At 36.6% G+C, this 27,295-nt stretch overlaps 1 protein-coding gene and 1 long non-coding RNA gene across 4 annotated transcripts in view; one reads left to right on the plus strand and one right to left on the minus strand.

Moving 5' to 3' along the window:
- bib (MIP channel family protein big brain) overlaps positions 1-24,964 on the minus strand; it is a 389,669-nt gene extending 364,705 nt beyond the window's left edge. For 2 of the 3 annotated variants that reach the window (XM_081755461.1, XM_081755460.1), the window contains exon 1: positions 24,170-24,963. In XM_081755461.1, coding sequence (XP_081611587.1) covers positions 24,170-24,482 — 313 coding nt within the window. In that variant the 5' untranslated portion in view covers positions 24,483-24,963. Of the gene's footprint in view, positions 1-24,169 lie in introns of all 3 variants that reach the window. The other variant, XM_081755459.1, reaches the window with a different exon arrangement.
- The window catches only part of LOC145683854 (uncharacterized), a 405,847-nt gene that overhangs the window by 264,739 nt on the left and 113,813 nt on the right, over positions 1-27,295 (plus strand). The gene's annotated exons all lie outside the window — the stretch shown is intronic.

Below are 27,295 nucleotides of genomic sequence, written 5' to 3' on the forward strand. Positions count from 1 at the left end.
GCAGTACTGAGGCTATTTGAGACAAAGTCTATTGCTGAAAGTGAAATAAGGGTTACTATTATTGCTTTATCCCAGGCATGTTATACCCACTGATGATTGAACCTGGAACACACGTATGGAAAGCATTTGCGCTAGCAAATTAGCTACGAAGAGGTACATCATACCAAAATTCTGAGTCAAGAATGAAGGCAAAAAAAAAAAAAAAAAGAAGCGGAAACGATAGACTATACGATAATAATACTTTCACACTATTTATTTCGAGACTTTCGAGACGAGACCGAGACTTTGCCTTCGAGACCGAGACCGAGATCGAGATAAGCATCTGTTGACCGAGACGAGACCGTGACCGAGACGGCGATTTTTGACTCGAGACGAGATCGAGACCGAGACCGCTACTTATCAACCGAGACGAAACCGAGACTGTATAAAGTCTCGTCTCGTCTCGTCTCGATACCATCCCTATTAAAAACCTTAGTTGGTGGTAATCGGAAATGTCCGAACAGTCATATCCTCTTACTAGTGACATTGTAACTTATGTTCAACGACGTTGCCATAGCTTTGGTCCCCATTACCTGTGATTAATGACTTACACATGTGGGTTCTTTCTTTCTATATAGAGAAGGGGAAAACAAACAAACACTGATCAACTTCCCTGCATATATAGATCATTCCTTCTCAATGGAAGAAGAAATGAAATATTCTGCTGAAAGCAGGTTGAAAGTGTCAAATAACAAAGCAACATTAAGCACTGGGAGTTTCCAGACTACTTTCTTCTTCGCCAAAACATTTGAGACATTCCATTCCTTATACATGTGACGGAGTTCAGCTTTTGCTCACCCTCCATTTTCGCCCAGAGCTGTCGTTTAGTTAGAATTTTACAAGTAACCTCATTCGCTTCCTAGTTATAGCATGTAGGGCCACTTTGGGGCCCCGTATTTCGGAAATTTCTGCGTATGGGCCCAAACGCCAAAATACGTGTCTCCTACTCTGGTCTCCTGTAACACATATCCGGACCCCAGCCAAATCGGTTGTGTACAAGTAACGTCTTCGCTTCCTAGTTATAGCATGTAGGGCCACTTTGGGGCCCCGTATTACGGAAATTTCTGCGTATGGGCCTAAACGCCAAAATAGTCTTTCTTACTTTGGTCTCCCGTAACACATATCCGGACCCCAGCCAAATCGGTTGTTTACACTTAAGACCGTTTCCTCGTAAGGCTTTTATGATCCTTCCTAAAGAGTAACATACCATCAATGTGGGTTTTCATCGCTCCAGTAGCGATATTTTTTCGGTTCACCAGAACATATAAGGTAAATATCGCTTCATCAAAGAATACCAGAGGGAGGGGCATAGTGGTTCAGTGGTAGAACGCTTAGCTCTGTTGTGTAGGACTACTGGTTCGATTCCCGGCCAAGTAAGTTTGTGGTGGACAATATTGTATTCGAGAGTTTTCCCGGGATACCCTCGTTTCCTTTTGATTTCACCCGTTCTTCCATCATCATTCACTTGCTTTAATCATAATTATCCTAAATGGCATAATGTGTTACGTTAAACTGTAAGTCTGAAAGTTTCCAGAGAATACCATGTTATTTACGACAATATTGGTGCCATCGATATTTCATATCATTACTTCGCAAAATTCAATGCTGTGATCAAAATCGTCTTCCGTTATTTCATGCATTAAACGCGTTCTCCTAGGGTTTAAATTTATACCGCCTTATGCAGAGTCGTTTTGACGTATGATTAGCGTAATACTAAAGGTTTGACTACTGCAGGAAACATATGTTAGTCGAACTCTTTAGTATGGTACTAATCATACTTCAGAATGACTTTACATGAGGCCCATAGCGCACAAAAATTCGTTGCGCTGAACTCTGGGAAACACCTAGCTTGTTAGCAACTCTGGTTGTCAATGAATGCAGAATTTCCACAAAACGTTGCAAATTGAAAGAAACTGCCAAATTGCTACATTATTTCGGCCTTTCTGATCGCATACGGTTCCTTTCTGCAAAATATCGAATTGTCTCTTAAGCAGTTGACTTCGAAATTTGGTTACGTTCGGAAAGTGTAGCATTAAATAACTGTTGTACCTCTGTATATGATCTCTTCCTATCCTATAACCGATGTCACGTCAGAAGGGCCCGGACAAAAGGGCGAGGACGGAAAGGCTTTAGTCAAAAGGGCCCTAGTCATAAGGACCTGAGTAAAAAGGACCCTGGTCAGAAGGGCCCCGTGACAAAAAGTCCCCACGTCAAGAAATCTGAGATATAGCCTGAAAACTTCAGAAGTATAAAATACTTATTAGATGAAAAATATTACGTGGACATACCTGATTTATTTGTGTTCAGAGAACATACAGGTGGAAAAAATATAGGGTTAGTAAAAATATTACGACAGACCAGCAATAACGATACGCGTGGACGGAGGAAAAGTAAATATTGCAGATGGGTATTGATGCGAAAACTACATTGAATGGGGTATGGACATCATGGCAAATACTTTGGATTCTGTCATATTGGATATCATATAATATTTTTAAATGGAAAAGAGTATGTTTCGTACATCAATTTAGGATTGAATTTTCCCACAAACGAGAATATGATTCATTCTTTACCAATCCTCATTCTTTTACGAGGAAAGTGTGCTATGTTTGACATTAGTGTGTAGTAGGCAAAAGTATCAGGACAATAAAATAATAATGTGGCGGAGGTAAAGCAAATGTTGCAAGTGTGTGTTGTTGCAAAAACTACATTGAATGGGGATGTGGACACTGTTGATCACATAAATATTCAGATATTATTAAACAAACTACTATAAAATGTCCTCTAAAATTAGTTTATGCCTCCAAGTTAATACAGTTAGTATTTAATAGCAAACACACAACGATTTATAACTTTCTTTAAGCATTTCGGCATCGCTGTTACAATCTTTCTGGTATAGTGTGGGGAAATATTGTTCCACGCTGTACGTAATGCTTTTTTTCAAATCTTCTTTCACCGTAACTCGTATATATTGATCTTAAGTTTCAATTCGTTCCAAAGATTCTCAATGGGATTAAAGCCGGTACTATGGGGTGGGGTTTCGCGCACTTTTGGGCAGTTTTAAAGCAATCATTTCTTTACAACATATACTTTGTTTGGGATCAATATCTTGATAAAATTAGAAGTCGTTCTAAGAACGTTAAGATATATTTCTTTTATCAGAATCCCATCAGTACACACTAACTCTCCAACATCTGGTGAGCATATGTAACGCAAACCATTACACTTCCTCCTCTGTATTTTACAGTAGGCTGGAAAATCTTGACATTTATTTCTGTATTTACTTGTCGAAAAACTATTATTCTACCATCATATTCATGCAGGTTTAACTTAAATTCGTCGATAAAAAACATATTCCCACCAGTGTTCGGGGTTTATTTTCAAAAGATCTAGAAAATTTAAGTATCTTATATTTCTTAATTTCGGTAATACATGGTTTCTTTCTAGCAATTCTACCATTATATCCTTCCCGTATTAACTCTACATGGTACAATACACTGACCAGAAGAAACATCGTTATCACCCATTACTATTTGAACGAAGTTGTTAAGCTCTACCAAATATTCGAAACTGTACATTAAAAGCATTCTATTGCTTTATATTCGTAAAGTAACAATTAATCACAAATATACTCACTATTAAAATATGTTATATACATGGTTTCAGATCAAGAGAACCCTGGTTCCAGGAATTCACAGATCACCCACATGGCTCTGACCCTTGTCAACTCGCCATAAATCTAAGAAAACAACAGGCGAGAAACAGAAAAAGAGATTGCCAAATGTCCCCTTTTCTCAAGATTTCTTTCAGTCTTGAATCACTCTTTGTGTTAGTGTGTTCGGTTATATTTCGCTACAATGTCAATGTTTTTCCGACCTTGGTTAAACAATAACACTCGTAACGAGCAATATTTGGACGAAAATCTGGAGCCCGGGCCTTCTTCGCGAAGAACTCCGACGAAAGAAGATAATGTTGTAGTTGAGAGGGGAGCTAAGTTGCGTAAGCAAACGATGATGTTAGTGAAAAAAGTGAATTTTTATTTTACGAAGTGTCATTGATAATGGTGGTGTCTTAACTTCCAAAAACTTAAATAAGTTATTAACGCAGGCGACTGGTGTTAGAATTAGTACTATAAAAATGTGGGAAAATTGATGTGTAAAACTATTCGACATCAACAAAAAAGAAAGTTGTAAAACAAAAGCTTAAATTCGACAAAATTGACGGTTTCACTCGTGATTTATTGCGCAGGACAGTTTTTGAATTTTATAAGGAAGGCAAATCTCCCACAACGAAAGCGCTAATTAAAGCAATGAAGCTTAAGACAGCTGACACCGAATACAAGTTTCCATACCAACGCACTACAGTTTATCGCCTGCTACGAAGTATGGGTTTTAAATATAAAACCTCGGTGAAAAAATGTATTCGTAGTGAATCATCACATGTAATAGCATGGCGATATAGATACCTGCATAGTATCAATAATCTTCGTGCTCAGGGTTGTGCAGATGTGTACCTCGACGACACGTGGTTTGATAGTAATTCCTGTCGGATGATGGACTGGACAGACGATTCAGACAATTGTGCTATAACGAGTCCTGAGAATAAAGGTGATAGAATTGTTATTCTACATTGCGAGGGACGTTCAGATTTTATGACGATGCGCTTCTAGTAATTCACAAAACAATGGCTGATGCTCCAGCAGATTACCATGGTAGCATGAATGCTGATATCTTTGAGAATTGGTTTGAAGGGAAACTATTGAAACGCCTTGAGACACTATGTGTAATTGTTATAGACAATGCCCCGTATCGCAGTAGTGTTCTCAACCAAAAATCAATCTCTTCCTGGAAGAAAAGTCAAATTCTTAATACCCATTCCTAATTCTGTTCCTATGATTCCCGTTCTCCTTGAAGTTATAGAAGAGAACACTTCTGTTACCGACAGAAAAACGAAATATGCGGTGGACGAATTAGCTGCAAAATATGGGCATATTGTGCTACGTTTAACACCTTACCATTGCGCCCTCAACTCCATCGAAATTTTGTGGTCAGAACTGAAGGGTAGGGTGTCGTCTCAAAATTTAAGGAAACGACCAGTGGGGGAAGTAATACAACTTCTTAAGGAGTCGTGCAATCATGTGACGCCCGAAAAGTGGATAAATAATATCAAACATGTAGAAAGCATTGAAGGAAGCTACGAAAACTCTCAATCTATTTTTGATGAAAGGATTGAAATTGTGTACAAGTAACAGATTCTTCAGAAGATGAGAGTGATGATGATGATACCTCATAAACAAGAAAGATAAGAGTTTACTACATTTTGATCACACACACATATTAATGTTGAAATAATAATTATAATTATTAGTAGTAGTTGTGAAAGTAGTAACGACAATAGTAGTAACAGTAAAATGGCTATTGCACACGCTTATCATATTCGTGGTTCTGACTGATTTCCAGGTAAAATTTTCGTTATTCACTTCACATTTTTGAGACAAGTGGAGGGCTTTTTATTTTTAAATTAAAAGATAGTGAGCCTGGTCTAGAGATCCTGAAATAAAGACGATGGAAGTCATGTACTGACAGCACCCACTAAAAGTAGGCTAGCTGGCGAAAACATTCATAGGCTGTATCTTCAGGGAGTTTGTAGTAACTTTCAGTCACTAATACTAATAACAGTGGTACCCATTCTCCAAGTGCTTGGGCGCAATCATTCCCCAAATTTACAATTACACCCAAAATAGTGTAAAGGATTCCCACCCCCCCGAGAAAAATGAAAAATAAGGATAAAAGTACCCATACTAATTTACATCCCAAATAATAGGAGGCTATTTAACGTGGCAGCCAGTGCTAATTTTTATCTATACAAAATCAATCTAGATTTCCTTATGCCTCCTTCCACAATTTTGCTCTTTCAATTAAAAGAGAATGCATTCTTGGCTATGACAATTAATTATTTTAAAATGCTAAGTTTTCCTTTATAAGGAACGTTCTTAAAGCCATCATTAAGGTATAATTAAACCGACTGTGCTACTTTCAATGAAATATTGTCTTTCAAAAAAAGAAAATACATAAATAAATAAATAAATAAATAAATAAATAAATAAATAATAATAATAATAATAATAATAATAATAATAATAATAATAATAATAATAATAATCTTATGGATACAACAAGCATCTAAAACCCGCCTGTGGACACTCCTGAAAAATAATAAAAATAATTACAATAATAATGCTATATTAAATTTATCACAAAAAGTAACAACATTATGTATATTTTTCACTCGTTTTCGTTCCTTTTTTCTTTCTTGTTTCTTCTACCTAATGACATCGGACATCTGGCAACAACCACCAACCACCGTCTTAACAAGGGCTGGGTTGCCCTTTAGTGGTGGTGTGAGAGAAGGTTCACATGTTTTGGAATTTCCTATACTTACTATTAACATATGTGGTAACTTCACAATATTTTACAAACGCAAGCAAACGAACTGAAACGTTAAGAACACAATGAAGTACTATTTATTAGTTGCCTGTCTAAATACTTTCTTCTTCTAGAAACAAATGTCAAACGTAGCACACACTATCGCGTAAATGAATAGAGGTCGGTCAAAAGTCAATTCAGTTAGCAATGCGCACGAGACGAGTCGAGACAGAATTTTTCTGAGAAAATTCGAGTCCAGACACAGCTCTTCCAATAGAAAAATATACATTTTTCTAGTCGAGACATCAATTTTACAGTACATTTTGGAGACGAGACAGCCTCAAATCTTGTCTCGTGCGTATCCCTAATTCAGATTATCGTTTATAGCAAGATTCTAGCCTAAATTTATGTGACACAAGTACCTCTGTCTAATTGAAAATATTTTATGGTATATAATATGCGGAATTCAAGTTGGGTGCAATGATCATTTAACGCAGTTTGAACATCAATACCAACCTGTAACATTTACTTTTCCTTTGTCCATTTGTCTCTTTGTTACGACCCTGTCATGATACTTCTTTCTATTAGATACATATGTCAAACACCCTGTCTTATAAACAAATGGTAATGTGTCAAAAATGAATTCACATTCTCATTTGCGGAAATATAATGCCTAAACTGAAATGTAAAATCATAGCCTTTTCCATTAAAAATGTGCATCCGCAATATAGTGTAATTCAAAATGGCTTTCACGGTGACCGCATTCCAAACCAAAGCAGCTTTTGCAATAATACCAATTGCAACATTTGATTTCTCTCCGGTCACGCGTGTCGTTATTATTGTTCTGTCCCAATACTTTCGACTAACCCTGTATGGAAATCCACATGTATGTTCTTACACTAAAATTAAAGAAACGTTTTCAAGATAATATTATTCATATAATACGTGCTTTTGTACTTTGATTCAGGGGCAGAAATGGAATTTTAGAACTAAGGGAACAGTCATTAATAGATAAAGTCTGACTGGGCTGTGTCTCTAGAATACAAACTCATAGATATGATATATAATTTTCACTTTAGCGTTCCTTTCAGCAGCGAGGCTATATGAGATGTGGACCTACTGATTAACGTGGAATTCGAACCATATGAAATCCCGCAGGGAATTGAACCTGGGTCTCCTACGTCTACAAACTCAGAGAGACGCGGTTGAAAGCAAACTTTCATCGAGAACCGACTTAAGCGATAGGGATTGTTGCAGAACAAACAGCAACCAAACAAAATTAAGATCACCATTCAAGTTTCCTTTTTGTCTCTAATAACCACTGATATTCTTCCTTCTATTGGACAATCACTTCTACTTACTAAGGTGGCACTATCCCCTCGTGCATGTTTGATTTCCACTTCTGTTTTGATTTCAGGCTTTCTAGCCGTGGGACTATTTCTACCCGGGCTCTTTCCACTCAAGCCCTTTTTCGCAGGGCTCTTTTGACGTGAGGCTCTTTTGACTCGGGCCCTTTTGTCGCGGGGCCCTTTTGACGCCGGGCCCTTTTGACTCGGGCCCTTTTGACCGGGGCCCTTTTGACCCGGGCCCTTTTGACGCGGGGCCCTTTTGAATAGGGCCCTTTTGACGCGGGCCCTTTTGACGCGGGGCCCTTTTGACCCGGGCCCTTTTGACGCGGGGCCCTTTTGACTCGGGCCCTTTTGACGCGGGGCCCTTATGACCGGGGCCCTTTTGACGCAGGGCCCTTTTGACCAGGGCCCTTTTGACGCGGGGCCCTTTTGACCCGGGCCCTTTTGACGCGGGGCCCTTTTGACTCGGGCCCTTTTGTCGCGGGGCCGTTTTGACCGGGGCCCTTTTGACGCGGGGCCGTTTTGACTCGGGCCTTTCTGTCCTCGCCCTTTTGTCCGGGCCCTTCTGACATGGAATCCTTCAAAGTTTTGACCAAAACAGGCTGAATTGAATTTGTGAGAAAATTCCGTATATAACTACAAACCTGAAGCTGTTTGCTTTTCTTTGCTTCTTTTATGAATGATTCATCACCCAAAAATTAAAAACATGGCACTTCTTTGAAGTAAAATCTGTATCTAGCTATCTATATCTAACTTAAACTTAAAACAATTTATACAAACTATGAAATTGGCACAACTAACCAAAGGCCATTATGAAATGTTGCTATGTCGGATTAACATCATAAATGAGTCGTCTTAATAATTCTAATCCCTAACATGTAAGTATTAATTTAATCAAATAAACAATATATTCTGCAACAGATGGAAATCTCTGGTGGCTGTTCCATATTTAAAGCTAGGGGAAATGCTTGCAAGAGTGCAAGACAGGTCCAGATTAATCAGTTTAAGTTTTTACATTAGAAAAGTACTACTAATAACGTTTAACACCGCCTTTTACAGTATGAAAATTAATCGCATTACTACTTGCCACATTGTTCAAAGAACTTGTTCAACCAGTAATCAGAATAAAGCATTAACTGGGAAAAAAATGACAAGAAAAAAAATACATGAAAATTCTTTAGAAACCAAACATTACAAAGTAATTACCACCTATTTTCTTGGTCGTCTAAAATCTTTTTTGTGGCTAAATGTTTAATGTATCTATATTTCATGAGAAAAGCACTGTCGTATTCCGGGTGGAACCTTATTTAGCCTGGCAGTGTAAAGGAACGTAACTCAACCAGCGTCGCCAGACTCACAGCTCAGAATTATTCCAAAACCTGATCGAAATTATGCTAGATTCGGTCAAATTATGCAAGATCATCATAATTACTAATTCAGGAGTTTAAAAAAAAAAAAACGAAGTTGCGATACGATAACGTAACTTAAGGGCGTTGGCACTCTACTCAGAATTACTAAAAAACGCAATTTATCGAAATGATCTGAGTATATAACATTATAGCAATATATTTAAAAGTAGTAATGATTAATTTTATGTTGATATAATCAATATGCGCTTATATAATTAATTAACAATTAATTAAAATTTGTTCCAATTTAGAGCAATAATTAATAAAAATTTCGTTCCAAAACTTGAATATGTTATTCCCTGATTATTATTGATTAGAATGAAATGGTATTAAATTTTTCTTGAAGCTTGATTTGTTTTCAATTATCTTAAGAACTAGATATTGGAATGAGAAAATGCAACTAAACTGCACACCACAGCGCAAATCCGTTTTTTGATCACTTATATTTGTCGAAAGAGGCCAGCGATCTTCAACATTTATATATCGTTCTAAACACTGAAATGTCTTCTTCCTCTCGATATTATACTTCATCATGTACTACCAACGTACTTTATGTATTTCGAGAATAAATGCACAAAGTGTTAACATTTTAAAAGGAACATCTGTACGCTAGCGCCACTCGCATTTTCGACGGGATGTTCTACAACTACAAGGTCCTACTATCACCTATTTCGCAGTGTAGCTAACGAGTTGAAGGTGTTACCAATCAGGCGTGAGCTGATATACTGCAAATACATAATGGCTCGTAAACGACCTTTATCAAAAACCAGAAAACGAAATAAGCGCTCAAAATCTGCTCGAGCCGCAGCTAAACGTCGCAAAACTGAAATTGTTGTTTCTGTTGATGATTCTTTTCCATGTTATCAAGAACAAGGAACCGCTGAAGATTCAATACAGCATGATGAAAGGTAAGATTATATATATATATATATATATATATATATATATATATATATATATATATATATATATATAAGCTTCGTGTTACTGGAGTATTTTAGTAGATAACTCTTTATATTCGTTTTACTTATTATTTAATGTATATTTACATTATTTTTGTCTCTGGTTTTTAATTATGTTTTGTTTTCGTTGTTTAGCATCTGTTCTCAGTATCTACCAGTTTCTATATACAATCTAATATATTGACTCACTATTTAGACTGGGACGGAATATTGTATTACATTTAATACTCTCTCACTGTGAACCAAATAAGGGTACCATTGTACTGTAAGTTATTTCAATAAATTAGAGTGCTAAGAACAGTGGCTCGCAAGGATACCCGTGAACCGTACGCCATACCAGGGGGGGGTCTATCTTCGAAATCTTGGTTTACGTAGGTATAATATTTGTCAATTAGGATCGGACAGTAAGCATTATATAAATAGTGTTGACGATTAAATAATATAATAATATTCACATGTGAGAATCATTTTCGTTCTGAAATATTCCATGGTACGTATAAAAGTTGTGCATGTCATTTTGTTCGATCTTTAGCACAATATAATAATAATTTATTGTTAATGGACTAGAGATTATGTGGAATTAATTATGATGATACATATCATGACAATGAGCGATGTATACGAATATGATGTTGATTAAAGAGAAGAAGTACGATTATAATTACATGCCACTTGGTCCTCAAACATATTTGTCAAATAAAATATTTACTTTTGCAAAACTGAGATAGGCAGCTTCAGAACTGCGTAAACTGATGAGCAACTAGTTATATAATGCAGTATAACTATATGGATATTGTTCATGGGTGGACAACTTCACACTATCCCTCCTCTCTCTAAATTATTTCTAGCATAAAAGAACTCTTTCGAAAATAATAATTTTAGCAACTAACCTAAACTAACGATTTGAGGTGAAAAATCTGAAAATCGGACGGGTAAGTGTGAAGTTCCTTATTTCATTAGTTTGAATAATAATAATAATAAGTGTCATCTATCAGTTATGAGTACATCCTATCTCGTAAACGGTACGTTGGGGAAGAGATGAACGAAGAATTTCTCTGCTTTGCACATCACGTGACTGACTAGCTTCGGGTTAGAATTCCAAGAATTGAGAAGCAAGCAAGCAAACGAGGGGATCTGATAAGACTTTTTTTTTTTTCATTTGTGCTGCACAGAGGGTTTTCACATTGGAATTGGCATGTCATTTCTACTCCCCCTCCTGCCGGATTGGTTTTCCTGTATTGTTCCGCCAAAATGTTTCTAACTTGTAAGTGTTGACTCAGCCGCGGGCATTTCAGGTGCCATAGTAGGGTATCTGTTTCGCTTTCTTTCTTTCAAGGCATGGTAAAAACGCCAGTCGGGAATCATATTCGCAAGCTCCCGCATCGTAGGCTATGACTTGAATGATTTTTTTTCTCTAGAATTTATTTACATGTTGTACTATAGCAAGCAATTTATGCAGCTATTTAATTCACTTGGGTACTGGCTACTATTTAATTCTACAGCGGAAAAAAAGTTGTGTAGAAACCAAGGATGTAGCTAGGGGGAGCACGGGGTCCAAATCTTGACTTGCCTTCCAAATATTTAAACTAGTATATAAATACTAGTTTGCTATTTATACTACTAGTTTAGTATATATGCCCCCCCACCCAAATCAGAGCTCTGGCTACGTTCCTGGTAGAAACTAAAAAAAAAAAAGAATGTAATTGCTGAGAATTTTGAACGTCCGCAAACGTGATTCGCAAAAAAAAAAAAAAAAAAAAAAAAATTGACGCGCAATTACCAGCTTTGATTATTGCATCACAAAAGTGGTATGATAGAAAAAATTCATTCCTCAGTGAGATCCGACTTTTCCAACTTCTAAAATGTGGAATTTGCTATTTATTTTTCTATAGGAGTATTTTTTTTCATTTGCTCAGAATTTTCTGGGATGGGTTGGGTAAGACCCCCGTCCATCTGCACGTCTCTATATATATCACGTAGCTATCATTGTATCACAATGATGCCTCTGAAACTTCTGGATTAATTTTAGATTTCCAAACTATGCTATGCATAAGAAATTGAAGTCCTTTAGAACGGCTGTGTCCGTCCGTCTGTCTATCTGTCAACAGGTATCACAGCAAAAACGGTAAGAGCTATTTTCATACAATTTAAGCGGTAAAAACTATCGACAAGTGGTTTTCGGGAATCGATTCAGCATCCCAGGAACAGATTCCATCTCCTTCAAAAACCTCCTACTTAAACCGAAAGTGGTCGATTTTTACCACTTCCTGTTTCAACAGTAATAGTCATAACCCAGAAACGATAATATCTAGCGTCAAACGGTTCTCAGAAATCGATTCAAGGTGTGAAGGAAACAAAACACTTCGACTTCTGTATTTCCACTAAAACCGGAAGTGGTAGAAATTCACTACTACTTCCGGTTTCAATATTGATTTTCATTGACATAAAACTGTAAGAGTTATCCACAACAGTTTTCAGAAATCGATTCAGCATCCTAAGAATATGTCCTATCTCCTTCACCAATCTTCAAGTTAAAACGGAAGCTATACAAATCGGCCAATTCCGGTTTCAACAGTATTTGTCATAAGTCAAAAACGGTAAGAGGTATCGACAAGAGGTTTCTGAGAATCGATTCATCGTTCCAAGAATAGGTACAATCTCCTTCGACAATCTTCTATTTAAACCAAAAGTGGTAGAAATCAACTACTTCCGGTCTCTACTATTTTCAGTTTTACTATGTAATTTGTATAGTTTGGAAGTCTACCGTAGTTTCACACTGTGGAACGATACTCACTTGTTTCTTCTTTCAGAGACAATCGTCAATCGCAGAATTGATATGTCATGCTCCACTAATTGAAATCAAGCGAAATTCTTTTAAAATTCTTATAATTTATGTGTGGATGGATACACATTGAGTAAGTAGAGAAAATTACGAGAATTTCTGGGAGCCTATCAGTTCTGTGGATTCATGTAATTATAAAATATGTTTCAACTCTACGATTCCAGGTTGTCTCGAAACTTCATTTTTACATATTTCGCAAACATATACCTCGACAAAGATAATTTTGAAGGATATGTTTAATAAACATTCCTTTTAATATTTGTAGGAAAAGTAGCTATTTGTGCTTACAATATCGCTTACAAATTTCAGTTCACCCTGTCCTGTTTCAAGAATACTTTACATTATTTTTCATATTAGGTCAGTTCAGATGAAAGTACTTTATTGAAGTATCCTCCCGCGGACAGCATGGGAATTCGATTTATGAAGAACATCGCCGCAACCGTCTAACGTCATCCACGTTCGGTAAAGTTGTGAAACGTAAAGATCACACTTCGTGCCATGTGTTGGTGAAAGACATTTTACACAAGAGAAATCTATCGACACCATCAATAGAATACGGAAGAAATCATGAAGATGTTGCTCTACGAAAGTTTGCGGAGGAGAAGTATGTGACAGTAGAGAAACGAGGATTATATATTGATTCTAAGTACAGTTTCTTAGCTACTAGTCCAGATGGTAAGAAATATTTTTCAACTTCTTTGTTGATATAATATAATAATTGTTTAACTCTAATAAGTACTGTTTGTTCAGTGTGCTATAATTAGAGGTATTAACTGAATCTGAACGAAACCAAACCACTTCCTTTTTGTTTATGGAAAAGGGACAGACAGATTATTATATTACTTTTAAAAAAATCTTTTCATTCTAGTCTATCAATTAATTCCCTCCTAATCATATTTCAGGATATGTAGTAGAAGATGATGCGTTAGTGCAAGTAAAGTGTGTTCCTTCACTCAGAAATAAGGATGTCACTGAAGAGATAAAGAAAAAGAAAGGGGCATTTTTCTTAGAGCCCTTCCAGACGGAACTATAGGACTAAATACTAACAGCGACTACTACTACCAAATTCAGGGCCAGTTGAATATTACAAAATTAGACAAATGCTTTTTAGTTGTATACATTGATGATAAGTCACCTTTACACATTGTGGAGGTAAGAAGAGATGAAGAATTATGGGAAAATGTTATGCTACCGAAACTTATACGGTTTTTTAAAGAGTGTATTCTTCCTGAGATAGTAGATTCTATGGTACAACGTGGGATGCCCTGCAGAGACCCGGAATATATCCTAAGTGCTCAAAGCAAGATCGCCAAGAAAAAAAGACAATGATCGAGCAAAGATGAAATAGGTGTAATAATGTACATACTTACTGCAACGAATTTGTGTTCTAAATAATCGTGTTTAGCATGTGTATATAATTATTGTTACTATTATTGTATATTTGCAGTTCGTTAATTATTCTTGTAATGTTTTATAATACTGCTTGTATCGTGTTATTCGAAATGCTGGAAAATGCCATGATTTACTGGATCATGGTTAGGAAATATAACCATGTGTGTTTATTTGTTGTTTTTGTATTATAGTTAAGCTGTGTATGTATTTGAATTTGTTCATGTTGATGTACTTGTTAATATTGAATAAAGTAACTTAGGGTATTATTATATGATATAAAGACTCAAAATAGAGAACTAAGAATGATCTAAATAGTGTAAATAATTTATAAAATGAAAATTATCATTGCAACACTTTATTTTTACTCAAATATTCTGTTACATATTTTTTATTCACATACTCTTATGTACTTATGTTACTCTCAAATAACCACTTAACATTATTTCCAAGTTCCAAGTTTTTAAATGTAGTTTATAATGTAGTAACTGTATTCTTGCGCTGAATAACCAAACAATCATACCATTATTTGTATTTTAGTATAAATAAAGAAATCGCTAGTCTGACTAGCCCCAGGTAACTGGGAAAGCAGCCAAGAAGACATTGTACCAGTGTTTCTCAAACTGTTTGGTAACAACTCCCAAAATCGGTAAAATATCAAGGAGTTTGTAAGTTTAAAAATATTCATTCGTAAATGCCATTGTGACATTAGTATTATACAAAGAGGAGACGTCGTAACTTTTACTGACTTCTAAAGCGGGTCTAGAGGTAAATTGTTTGAGAATCACTGTGTTACACATTCTTGGCGGTCACAAGCCTGGTGAATGCTGAGCGACAGTTGCCGATTGCTTTTCCTGTCATTTGTATTTTGTGTATATCTTTATGTAGAGAGGATAGAAGTGTGAAGGGGAGATCGACCAGTAGGGTCAGTGAGCGCGAAGTACGTCAGGGAAGAATGAACATCTCCGCTCTATAGGACGAGCTTTTGGAGTGAGTGACAGCTTCTACACGGGGAGGGTTACTGATCGCGCGTTGAACAGAAGAAGGATGGGTATACCACCATTGAAAGAACTCCCCCGCCACGGTTAGTGCTATAGATATAGACTGCTGCTACCAAACATGTTCTTCTAATTACTTGGTTCTCAAGACAAGTTTTTGGGCCATTCTTTTTCCTTGAAATCCCATCCTTTCAATTCGTATTTGATGCTTTTGTATTTCAAGGCGACAGAAGAGGTTTCTATGGCTTTTTTTTTTTTGTTATATTGTCGTTTCAAAATTTTATTAAATTTGATAAATAATAACAAATGATATATATAAAACCAGAGTAACCAGACGACGGTGTATGGCCCTGCACCGGCCCCAACCAGGGGTTTTCCCAGAATTTTGTCTCGGATTCTGTATTTTTGCTGGGGGAGTTTGGATATTGATGCATGGAGGAACAACATAACGTAAACGAAATTACATGTGTGATAAAATAAGGCAGAAAAAACATTTTCTAACAAGTACACCTTCTCCAAAAAATACTTTTCATGGCTTGATCGAGGGCTATTTCAGAATTGACTATCTCTACAGGGTACCCCTGGAATTTTCAATTAAAGTTTCTAACATTTCTTCATACATTTATCCAGGGACGTACGAAGAGGTAGGGTACTGGGGGCCCGGAACCCCCCCCCCCCCCGAAATTCCGACTTTTTTCTAAATTTAGTCTAACTTTAGGGGTAATTTTACACATTTTAATATAATTTAACCTTAAATTGTTTTCGGACCTTCCGAAATGATTTGGACCCCTTCCACAATAAATTCCTGCGTACGTCTCTGAGGCAAATACAGATACTTTATCTTTAGGGGTGATACGAAAGGCTATGTATTTTTCTCTGTATCGATCGATGAATTATGGCAACAACCATTTAAACTATTGAAACAGATCAACGTGAAGCTTCCACCACAGCAAGTATATATAACAGGCACGTATCCAGGTGGGACCTGGGGGCTCATGTCCCCTCCGAAACTGAAGCACGTTTTTAATAAACATACTTTTACGTTTTTGAGATTCTTTTGTTTCAAATTACTTCGAGTCTGTCAAAATTTTGGTCAATGTGTTGTCGTCTTCTTTTAAGTCCAAGAACATACCGTGATACCATTGCCCCTTGGTGGAATAAAAAAGAACACTTTTAAATAGGATTAAAATTTCGTTTCTGTTCTGTTTACAACTTTAAATGTACTAGAAGTATACACTCAGTGTTTTCTTGTTATTCTTGTTATATGCTATCGCAGACATTTTCCTTAGTTACATATCTCTCGGAAATATTTGTTTGACTTTCTTTGTGCCACAATACAGTTCGTTCAAACTAAACTGGTTCTTATAATGAAAAGTAAGGAGAAGTTTAAGCAAGAATAGAACTGTTGCATTATATTATTATTATTATTATTATTTTGAAAACAAATTCATATTTTAAAACATTAGAATTACGTGCTTACGAGTCTTCCCCTTGTCACCCCTCCGCGAAAAGAAAACCTGGATAAGTGCTTAATATATAGTGATTAAATTCCCATCAAATCAAATAAGTTCTCATGTATCCGAACTTGATACATGTATTCAAACTACAGACCAGGAGAGCATAACGTGTTCTACAAGATAAAATTTTGAGATGACCAATTTCACATCACATCACATCAGGATTGTGAAGACAAGGGACGTACTCAGGGAGGGGGTCCGGACCCCCCAATATCCCGACATTTTTGTAAATTTAGTCTAATTTTAGGGGCAATACAAAGTTTAATATAATTTAGCCTCAAATTGTATTTGAACCCGCCCAAAAGCTTTCGACCCCTCCCGACATAAATTCCTGCGTACTTCTCTGGTGAAGACTATATCTGAATTCGGTTTCTCGTAATAAATAATATAAACAAAATTTTATATAGGCATATTTAACATTACTGTACTCTTTTGAATAACAGTTTCATGATTTGTTAAGATTGTTTTCTGATTTATAAGATATTATATTAGATTCAGCTAAAAACATACCATATTTTAAACGTTATAACATATGTGGCAACAGTAGCGTAACTTGAAGCCTCAGAGTCCCCATAGCCCTTGGTTATGTGACCCCTGGGCCGCAAGGCTTGTGGGGGCGCAATTTACGCTTATGTGTGGCATATACTATTGGGAAATAAACTATTCAATAAAATGATTCTGACAAGTATTCAGTGACATAAATAGAAAATATTTTGTCCAGCAGGATAAGTGGCGTAACAAGATGAAGGACCAAGAGAGGTGCCCCTCCCTCAATTCTGATAGAGTTTGAGGGGCGTCAAAGGTACATAAGATTCATTTTGCAGCCCTCAATAAAACAAAAAGGAGGCAATATTACAAACAAAAAAGTAAGTATATTAGTTATTTCTTTTGTCGGCGCTGACTGACTACGGTCCGCCTTCGGTAGAATCTTTTTGTACATAAAGTAGTTACTATATAAATTTTCTTTGTACTGTATATGTGAAATGAACCCTCCAAACATAATGTATAAATAAACATGAATAAAAGAATAAATAATTCTATGTAATATTGCAGTCACGGGAGATGTAAACATATGCCTTACTCCCTTTATCTATCTGTTAGGGAAGCGTAATAAAATAGGTTTCCCCCGACATTTTAAACTTCGTTACTCGGCTGAGTAGTGTTTTCTTGTTTTCTCAAAATCAGCTAAACGGAACGTTTTCCTTCTTTAAAAAGTAGTATTACTGTTTTATTACAAACAGTAATAGTTTTTAAAACTATATTGAGGAATAAGAGCTCAAGATTTAAAATTATCGCACTTTTTCGTACGGTAATCGGGTTTTGATGTACATCTGCGGACAGCCAAATTACTGTACAATTTCCATCTCTAAATCGAACAAAATCTGTTTTTAAATACATTAGTATTTTATTTCGTAACAGAAGAAAAGACTTGATGGGTTGAAAATATATAAATATTGGGAACAGAAGGAAGAAGTTAAAGGGTTACTTACAAAAATAAAAATAACGTAAGTGTATTAGCGCGATATTGCACTCATTGGTACGCGTTTTCGTGCACATAGAAATAATAATAATAATAATAATAATAATAATAATAATAATAATAATAATAATAATAATAATAATAATAATAATAATAAAACGTAACAGATACTCCATAGAAACACATTATATACCAAGCAATACAGAACAAGTAATCATTTCATTTCTTCCTTTTCTCTACTTAAATGTATTTAATTTACTGGTATTTCGTATTCTGAAAATGTACAAGAATGAAGATAAAACAAGAAATTCCCATTTATCACAAACTTTCAATACTTTTTTCCTTTTTCTGAGACTTCAAGGGGGTCCGAATAATGATGAGAATCTTGAAATTATCTTCATTATTTCGGTCACTGGTTCTTAACAATGGCTTAACGCCCCCACAGGCGTTTTCCTTTCTAAACGAGGCTTGGAACAAAAAGGGGCGATTGGAGGGTGTTTGGGATTTCATGACATGTTATAGACTGTTTTCTTATTATTAGACGAAAACTATGACTTATTTTACCAATACACACAAACATACACGTATAAATATACAGAAGAATTGTGTATATATAAAACAATTATGTTCTTTATGTTCATTATTTGTCAACTGATTTGACTGTATTTAACACTTTTTCATTATTGAGATGGCAACATCGAATTAAACAACAAACATTTTCACACACGTTTTTGCGAGCGGAGGCAAGACCGACTGCGATGCTAACTCCATCTCTGGACGGAGAAATAAAACTCGTGAAAGTCCTTGGCTGTTAAAATACGCAGAGCGCAAGAATGCGTGGATAGAACTCAATGCCTCACGCACCAAAGCTGTAATTCAACTAAACTAGTGCAGTCGTTGCCAGACTCAATGGCGTATATATCGTATAAATGAATGCAAAGTGTTTGTTTACATATTTTGAAAAAAAAATACCTCGCAGCATAAGCGGAGTTCGGAATTGTCTGCTGGGGTGCAAATATTTGGTCGGTCCCGAACCTTTCATTTCAGGAATAAAGATGGTCATGAAGTCAGAAATAAAGATAGTGAAGTTGTCAAAAAGTTGGGGGGAGAATGGCCCCCATAGCTCCGCCCATGCCTCGCAGTTAAAGGATTAGAAAATTCTGGGTGGAGCCAAAAAAAGCCCAAAGCCGTTTCTAACCTACTTCGGAAAATAAGACTGCCTGTATGGTTTACCGACTGTATGAATCAATGGGAGAGGATACATTTCTGCCGTTCTTTTCCTTCCCGCGACCAACTTCTTTATCATCTCCAGGTTTTACGGCTTTTTGATAAACTTGCTGAAATTATGCTAGATTTGGGCACGATGCTAAAAGCAAGATGCTAAAGACATGCAAATTATGCTAGATCTAGCATCATTATGCTAAATCTGGCAACGCTGAACTCAACGTCTTAGTCGTATTAGGCCCCAGCTGCGGTCTAAAACAGTTTTATCGAACAGTGTTCGTAGGTTTCTTTCAGAAAATTTCCCTCGATTTACAAAATTTTCCCTTTTCTTATCAAATTTTCCCTAGTTTGTTGAGTGTCCGATAACTCTGACAGAAACTATGTAATAAGATTAATTTAGCTATATTGAAGGATTTTTTTTTTTTTACAAAAGTATTCATACAAATACACCCAGCCAACAAAATGAAATGAAATGGAATCTTTCAGCTTAACGTCCCACGTTTATGCGTTTAGGCCAATGGGGATGATGATTAAAGCAAGTGAATGAAGATGGAAGAATGAGAAAGTGGGAAGAAATTACCTCGAGAAAATCCACGGACACGACGTTGTTTACCACAAGCTTACTTGGCTGGGGATCGAACCAGGAACCCCATGCACCAGAGGTAGGCGCTCTACCTCTGACCTACAGTGTCCTCCATCCAGCTAACAATGGGTGCAAATTATGCTACTTTCAGCACACACAAGCTATTGCAATTGTATTGGTTTATTTCTGAAGAAGAATGAAAAATTAAGCATTGATATTGGTCAATCAGTCAGAGAATTTCCCTGGATTTTTCAAGTTTTATCGAAAAATTTTCTTTTTCCCATTTTGCTCAATTTACCTATGAAATTTCCCTCAAACTACGAACACTGCTATTCAACCTCCTTTTTCTCGCGTATCCGTCAGGGGCGTCATTTAAGGGGGCCAGGAGGGGTAATTGTCCCCCTCAAGAGTTTGAGGAATAAACATACTTTAACCCTTTTAAGTTTTCTCGGTCGTTTTTGACCGATAATGTAGTGTCTTAAAGATTCGCTTAAAAGAGAACTAAGAATGCTATTTAGTTCCTTTTTTTTTTTTTTTAATTTCCAAGAGAGGAGGCATTCAAGAAAGCCTTGGAAGGGTCTATACGCTTTCGAGCGTCAGAACATAGGGGGGGATGACGTCATCATTTTACAAATTCCCTTTTTTTACTGAGGTCTAACTTCAACATTTTTTGGTGAGCCTCTCTTTAATCCTAGAATCCTAACATTTTCCCTAAACAATCAGTGGACCAATAAGTTTTTATGGGAATTTTTTCGGATCTCTTCGTCAACATAGAGGGGAGTTCAGAGGGACAAAAGGGTAAAAGGGATATTTTTTGACCAAAAATCCCACTTTCGCGATTCTTGCTCCGCTCGGCTACATGATAGGGACATTTCAGTAGTACTTTCTGAAAGCCTACTCGATTCTGAGAACGACGTATGAATCATCATCCTACGATAATTAGGAACGTGTCAGGAAATTTTTGAAGTCTGTATAGTATTCTTGGGAAATTTCGGAATATTCGCAGAAAAGGAAAATATTTATCTTGTATTGAAGATAGGAGATTGGTTGGTATTTGGCACAAGTAATTAGTACCATAAGTTATATCTTTGAAAGTGATTTCCAGATCTCTATGTTAACCCTGGGCCGCGCCAGAGGACCCCAAAACGGGGAAAAGGGATTTTTTCTGCAAAAATTCATATTTTCTTCACTTGTAACCTCCTTAGGAACGTCCTAGGGACATGCGGGTGATACCATCTATAAGCCTACTCTATTCTAAAGAGAACGACGTATGTATCATCATCCTACGATAATTAGAGACGTGTCAGGAAATTTTTGAAGTTTGTATAGTATCCTTGGGAAATTTCGGAAATATTCGCAGAAGCGGGAAATATTTTTCCCGTCCCGTCCTTAGTATTGAAGATAGGAAATCGGTGTTTGGCACAAGTAATTAGTACACTACGTAGTATTTTTGAAAGTGATTTCCAGATCTCTATGTTTACCCAGGGCCGCACCAGAGGGACCAAAACGGGAAAAAAGGGATTCTTCAGCAAAAATCCCTATTTACTCAATTTTCCTCTCCTTAGGGACGTATGAGGGTAATGCAATCTGGAACCCTGCTCTATTCTGAAGAGAATGGTGTATGAATCGTGATCCTACGATAATTAGGGACGTGTCAAGAAATTTCTGAAATTTATATAGGGTATTCTGGGACATCCTGGGAATATTTTCAGAAGAGGAAAATATTTTTCCCGTCCTTAGTGTTGAAGATACGAGATTGGTATTTGGCACAAGCAATTAGTACACTACGTAGTATTTTTGAAAGTGATTTCTGGATCTCTATGTTTACCCAGGGCCGCGTCAGAGGGCTCCAAACCGGAAAAAGGGGATTTTTTCAGCAAAAATCCACATTTTCCTCATTTTTTTTCCTTCTTAGGGATATCCGAGGGACATGTGGGTGATACCATCTGAAAGGCTACTCCATTCTTAACAAAACGACGTATGAACCATTTTTTTACGATTATTGGGGGCGTGTCAGAATTTTTTTAAAAATTTGTAGGGTGCATGTTAGGGAAATTTTGGGCGTTTTTTTATGCTCTCTCAACATGGGTAAAAAAATTTCCCGCCATTACTATTCAAGACAGGAAATTCGAATTTGTCACAAGTAAGTTTTTGGAGGTTTGTGGGCAGACCCGGTCTAGCCTCAGGGGGCCCCAAACTTTGAAGAAGTTTTTTTTTTTTTTTTTTTTGGCAAAAAATCCCGATTTTCCCTCAAATAATTCTCTTCTGGCATATTATAGGGACATGTAAGTGATACCGTCTGAAAGGCTGTTCCATTCTGAGAAAAACGAGGTATAAACCATGATCCTAGGATAAATAGGGATGACGCTGTTGCTGATTATCTGAGACTCAAGAAAAACGCCTAAAAAGGCGAGAATTTAAAAGGGTTAATAGATTATCTACTAATATACTAGTACCCCTAGAGACAGTTCGCCATCCAATTGTGCACTCCTGAAACTGTTTAAAAGAAATTAACTTAACTTATTAAGTTTAATACACATGTTCTGTTGATTAAAAAGGGGGCAAAAAAAGACTCAACAAAAGGACGATCAGTGTGCCAATCAAAAGACTATTTACGGGGTGATAAAGTTATATAGCTAAGTGAAATGAAATAAATCCCAACTCCGCTTATGAGATGAAAATACACATTGCATACGTAGGAAATAACTACAACATAATAACAATAATAGAAAAAGAAAGAAAGCGAGTAGCACCATACATCAAGCATGTGTTCCTCAATCTATGGTAGCACGTGTGCAGTGCTGGATTTATGTATAAGCTAAACAAGCTATAGCTTAGGGCCCCAAAAATTAAAGAAAACAACTGGATATAAATTTCCAAAATGTAAGAAAAATAATAAATAAAATAAAATCCACATATAGCAACAGTGCTTCGTGTTGTGTCGACTCCTGTGATGTAAGTAATGGGCCCCCTTCTGCTAGCCTGCTTCCTAAACTATCACTAGTTTCTTCATTTCTGTATATAGGGTGCCTATGTTCATCTTGATACTTAAAGTGCCCCACCAAACCTAAATCCGACTCGGCACGTGTTTCACATACATGTGGTCAAAAGTGCGATCTCGGATGAGGTCCGCACATCAAGTTAAACCACAGAGAAAATAACAACACAACCTGTTATTTTCTCTGTGGTTAAGCCTTAACACATAAAGGATAGCAGCAGCATAGTTCGCGTGAAGACGTCTCTATGAAAATGATAACCATACATAATTTTCCAAATAAGCCGTGGCGGCGGTAGGCTCGTAATAGTAGGGGGCAAGAAAAATGTTGGGATGGCGAGGCAATCACACTTGTTTTGTTCTGATTATTATTATTAGTGGTTGTACATATTATTATTATTCACCGGTAGTACAGATAAAAATGGGGTGAGTAAAAATATTAGGGTGGCGGTCGCCTCGCCTCGCCTCCCTATAGCGCCACCACTGCAAATAAGTAAAATCACCCCCGCGCTAAATTTACCTTATTCCCATTGTAACAATTCAGGCATATACGTTATCTGTAACTAGGAGTAAAGCTAGGTATGGAACCAATATGAAGTTTATCTCGTCCAGAACTTCACGGTGTCAGACAGGCATTTTGAATCAGTGATAGAAAATGTAGGGGAGGGACATTCTTCTTTCCCCTTAGTGACATATCAAGAAATTTAAACTGTGAACATCGATATAACCAATATCGCAAAAGAAAGTTAGCCAGGTCAAAGGTGACAGTGGCGGGAAAACAAGCCTTGTAAACTCTCTGTCTCTGCAACTGCTATATGATGCTGGTTCACAAAAAAAGTCTGCATGCGCTGGGAATGAATACAAAGACCATGAGCATGAACAAGCAAGCCAAATAAAGAGGACCAATAAAAGCTTAGCAACTAATACTGAAGGTATTTGCACTATGCTGATACTTACCTGATATATGCCCAAAGCATTGAGTTAAGGTAGCTGCTGCAAAGCCACTTGCAAAAGCAGCCATGTAAATATGTAAAGTAGCCCATTGTGGTAGGGGATGAACATAAGTCCCACACACTACAAAAACATAGAAGAACGTGGCTAAACATTCCGATATAATGGAGCGCCAAAATTCTAAAGTCCGCACTTCTGCTTGCATTGACAGTCTATGTGGAAGTTGTGCAGGTGAATCATGTCGCATAGCATCCAGTTTCTCAAATAAAGTAACAATATGATACTCCACATTTGGATTTGTTAAACTAACCGTAGCCATATTTTTATTTGGTACTAAATTCTGTTGCAAGTGTTACTGTTTTACTTTGGTAAGCTTTCGAAATGACAACACTTGTTTACAAACAATTTTGCGCTTAGTCCTTATGGTACACTTCCAAAAATACCGCGTTGTTTATCAACACTGATTGTCACTTTTCTTTACTCACAAGAAAATCAAACGCAACGCGATTCGTTTTATTAAATAGCGCTAATAATATATTCTGAATATCAAATTTCACTTTTGACTTTATGAACATTCTTGAAATTTTTTCAGTTTTATTTTATGATTTAGTTTACACAGAGGAGCTGAAAAAGTATACATCTGCTCGTTTAATTCCGTATATAAACCACACCAGTATTCACGGCACTTACAAACTTCGTTCACGAATCAACGCGGTCCATGAAACACTTCACCTGCCCGCTGAACGCCGAGACCTGTTCCTACCAACGTCTGGCTCACGCGGCACCAGAAAGCGAAATGAGTCTTGTCAATTGGCCGCTAGGGGAGCGGCTGTAGCAACAACATATCGTTGGGATGGGCAGTTGGACCCGACGGGCAATGAGTACATTCTCACTTTTTCTTTCTGTAAGATTCGTTATACAAAATTCATAAGATCATGAAGAATATACATATATGAAAATAAACCACATGATTATGTTTACAAGCATATGTATGTGTTTTTTAAAAAGCTAATTAGGATTTTTAGTTAGGGAGATCCAAATTTTAATGAAACATTCAGGAAGAAAGAGTGATTGATGAAACATATCTATACCATGTAACATTCCAAATTAGGGTTCCAAGCTCATTAGAATTTTCTACATTTTTTTCTCTTTTAATTCTGCAGCGCAATTTGCGTCCCAAGATAATAATTACTTTTGTGAAGTAAAATTTCGTTTAAATAAAATTGACTACATAGTAATGGGATGTACTTAAAAACTCGAGCCATGAGATGCAAAAACCATGCAGACTGTCCCAAAACTCAAGTGTACATTTCATTTTCGTGTTGCATAGAAATGAAAAACCCTAGGAAAGTGAAACTTGTGCGATTATAGATGAAGGATCGAAGTTTTATGTGACGCTAAACGAGGTCGAGGTATCACGGATTAGTAAGTTACAAGGTCAAGGGTCAAAAGGTTATTTTTTCCTTATGAGATTTCAATGTTAAATTATTTTATAATACGTAACTTTCGAAATATTGATGTTTAACCGCACAAATTAGCATACTTGAATAACTTTAAATTGAAACAGTGTGATAATAAGTGTATGGAACGGTGACCTTTGACCTCTAGCAGGTCATCGCGACTTTTGTTGTAAGCTTGTAACAGAATGACAGGTGAATTACTATTAACATATATCTATTTCTAGTGACAAGAAGAGTTTTACTTCGCATATTTTTAAAATTCTTTTTGAGCATTTTTACCTATCCATAATTTCTTTCCTATGGTTTAAATCATTTTTGAAGTGTGCCTAGGCTGACGATGAAGACGATGTTCTTCGAAAGTACTTCCTAGTGGTGTGCTTTGTTTCTAACGGTGACTATTAGACTTTTACTTGCATTATTTCTAAAACAAAAATATGTATATCAGAACAAAATTTAAAATAATATTTAAACTTTTTCCAGGTACATTAGATTCTAATTATTTTATCTCTTCCGCTTAACTTCGCGCTCCCTAGGTTGAGAAACCCTGATCTAAGCTTAACAACTGAGTCGCCAATCTCAGGAGAGGTCAAAGGTCACGAAGCTTGTGTGTCCTATTTCAGGTACAGGAAATAGCAACATTCTCGACTTCCAGAAGTGATAATACAGACTGAACTTCAACTTAAACGGTATTAGAAGTGTCACTATTAATCTTAGCGACCTCGAAAATTACGGTTTCGACATTAACATCTTTCGTTTTCGATCAATTTATAAAACTTATTGTCACCCACTCCCGCTAGATGTGCTAGGAGTATTGTCCCTACTGGAGACAAGTTGGACTTAAAGGGTACCTGAACTGTCACCAATCAACTTAGTAACCCCGAAAAGTACCGGTATTGATTCAACACTAATATCCCTTTGGGGATCCTATGGTACGATTCGTACCATACGGGTGTTTCATGGTACATTGTGTTATAACTCTTCTATTAGAGCTTTTTCGTCCGGTTTTTTTTTTTTTTTTGTCTTTTTTTTTGTTTTTTTTTTTTTTTTTTTTGTTTTTCAAGTCCAGAGACATTGTAGAAGACCTTACGTATGGTTTCACACCTTCCTGCGTCCAGACATAGGAGGTGATGACGTCATAATTTTAAAATATATATTTTCCCTTATTAAGCCTATGTTCATTATTTTTTGGCGGGCTTATTTTTTCACGTAGAAGATTGAAATTTTGCACAAACATTCAGTCCACCGAGTAGTATTTACCAGGTTTTTTTCCGATTTCTGTGTTAAAACAGGGGGGATCCAGAGGGGCAAAGGGTTGAAAAAAGGGATATTTTACCCAAAAAATCCCGTTTTTCGGGATTTTACCGCCTCACATACATGATGGAGACACGTGAGTCATACCGTCTGAAAGGCAGTTCCATTCTGAAGAGAATGACGGTCGGATTATTATCCTAGGGTAATTAGGGATGTCTCAGGGAATTTTTAAAAAATATACTTCAATATAGGGGAAAATAGGACATGGTCGGTATATTTTTTTTTTGGCGGGCTTACTTTTGCAACTAGAAGATTGAAATTGTGTATAAACATTCAGCCCACCTAGTAGTGTCTATCAGATTTTTTTCAGATCTCTGCGTTAAAACAGGAGAGGTCCAGATGGGGAAAAAGTTGAAAAAAG

This window comes from Thermobia domestica, chromosome 4 (assembly GCF_964235325.1).
Source record: "Thermobia domestica chromosome 4, izTheDome1.hap1.1, whole genome shotgun sequence".
NCBI lineage: Eukaryota > Metazoa > Arthropoda > Insecta > Zygentoma > Lepismatidae > Thermobia > Thermobia domestica.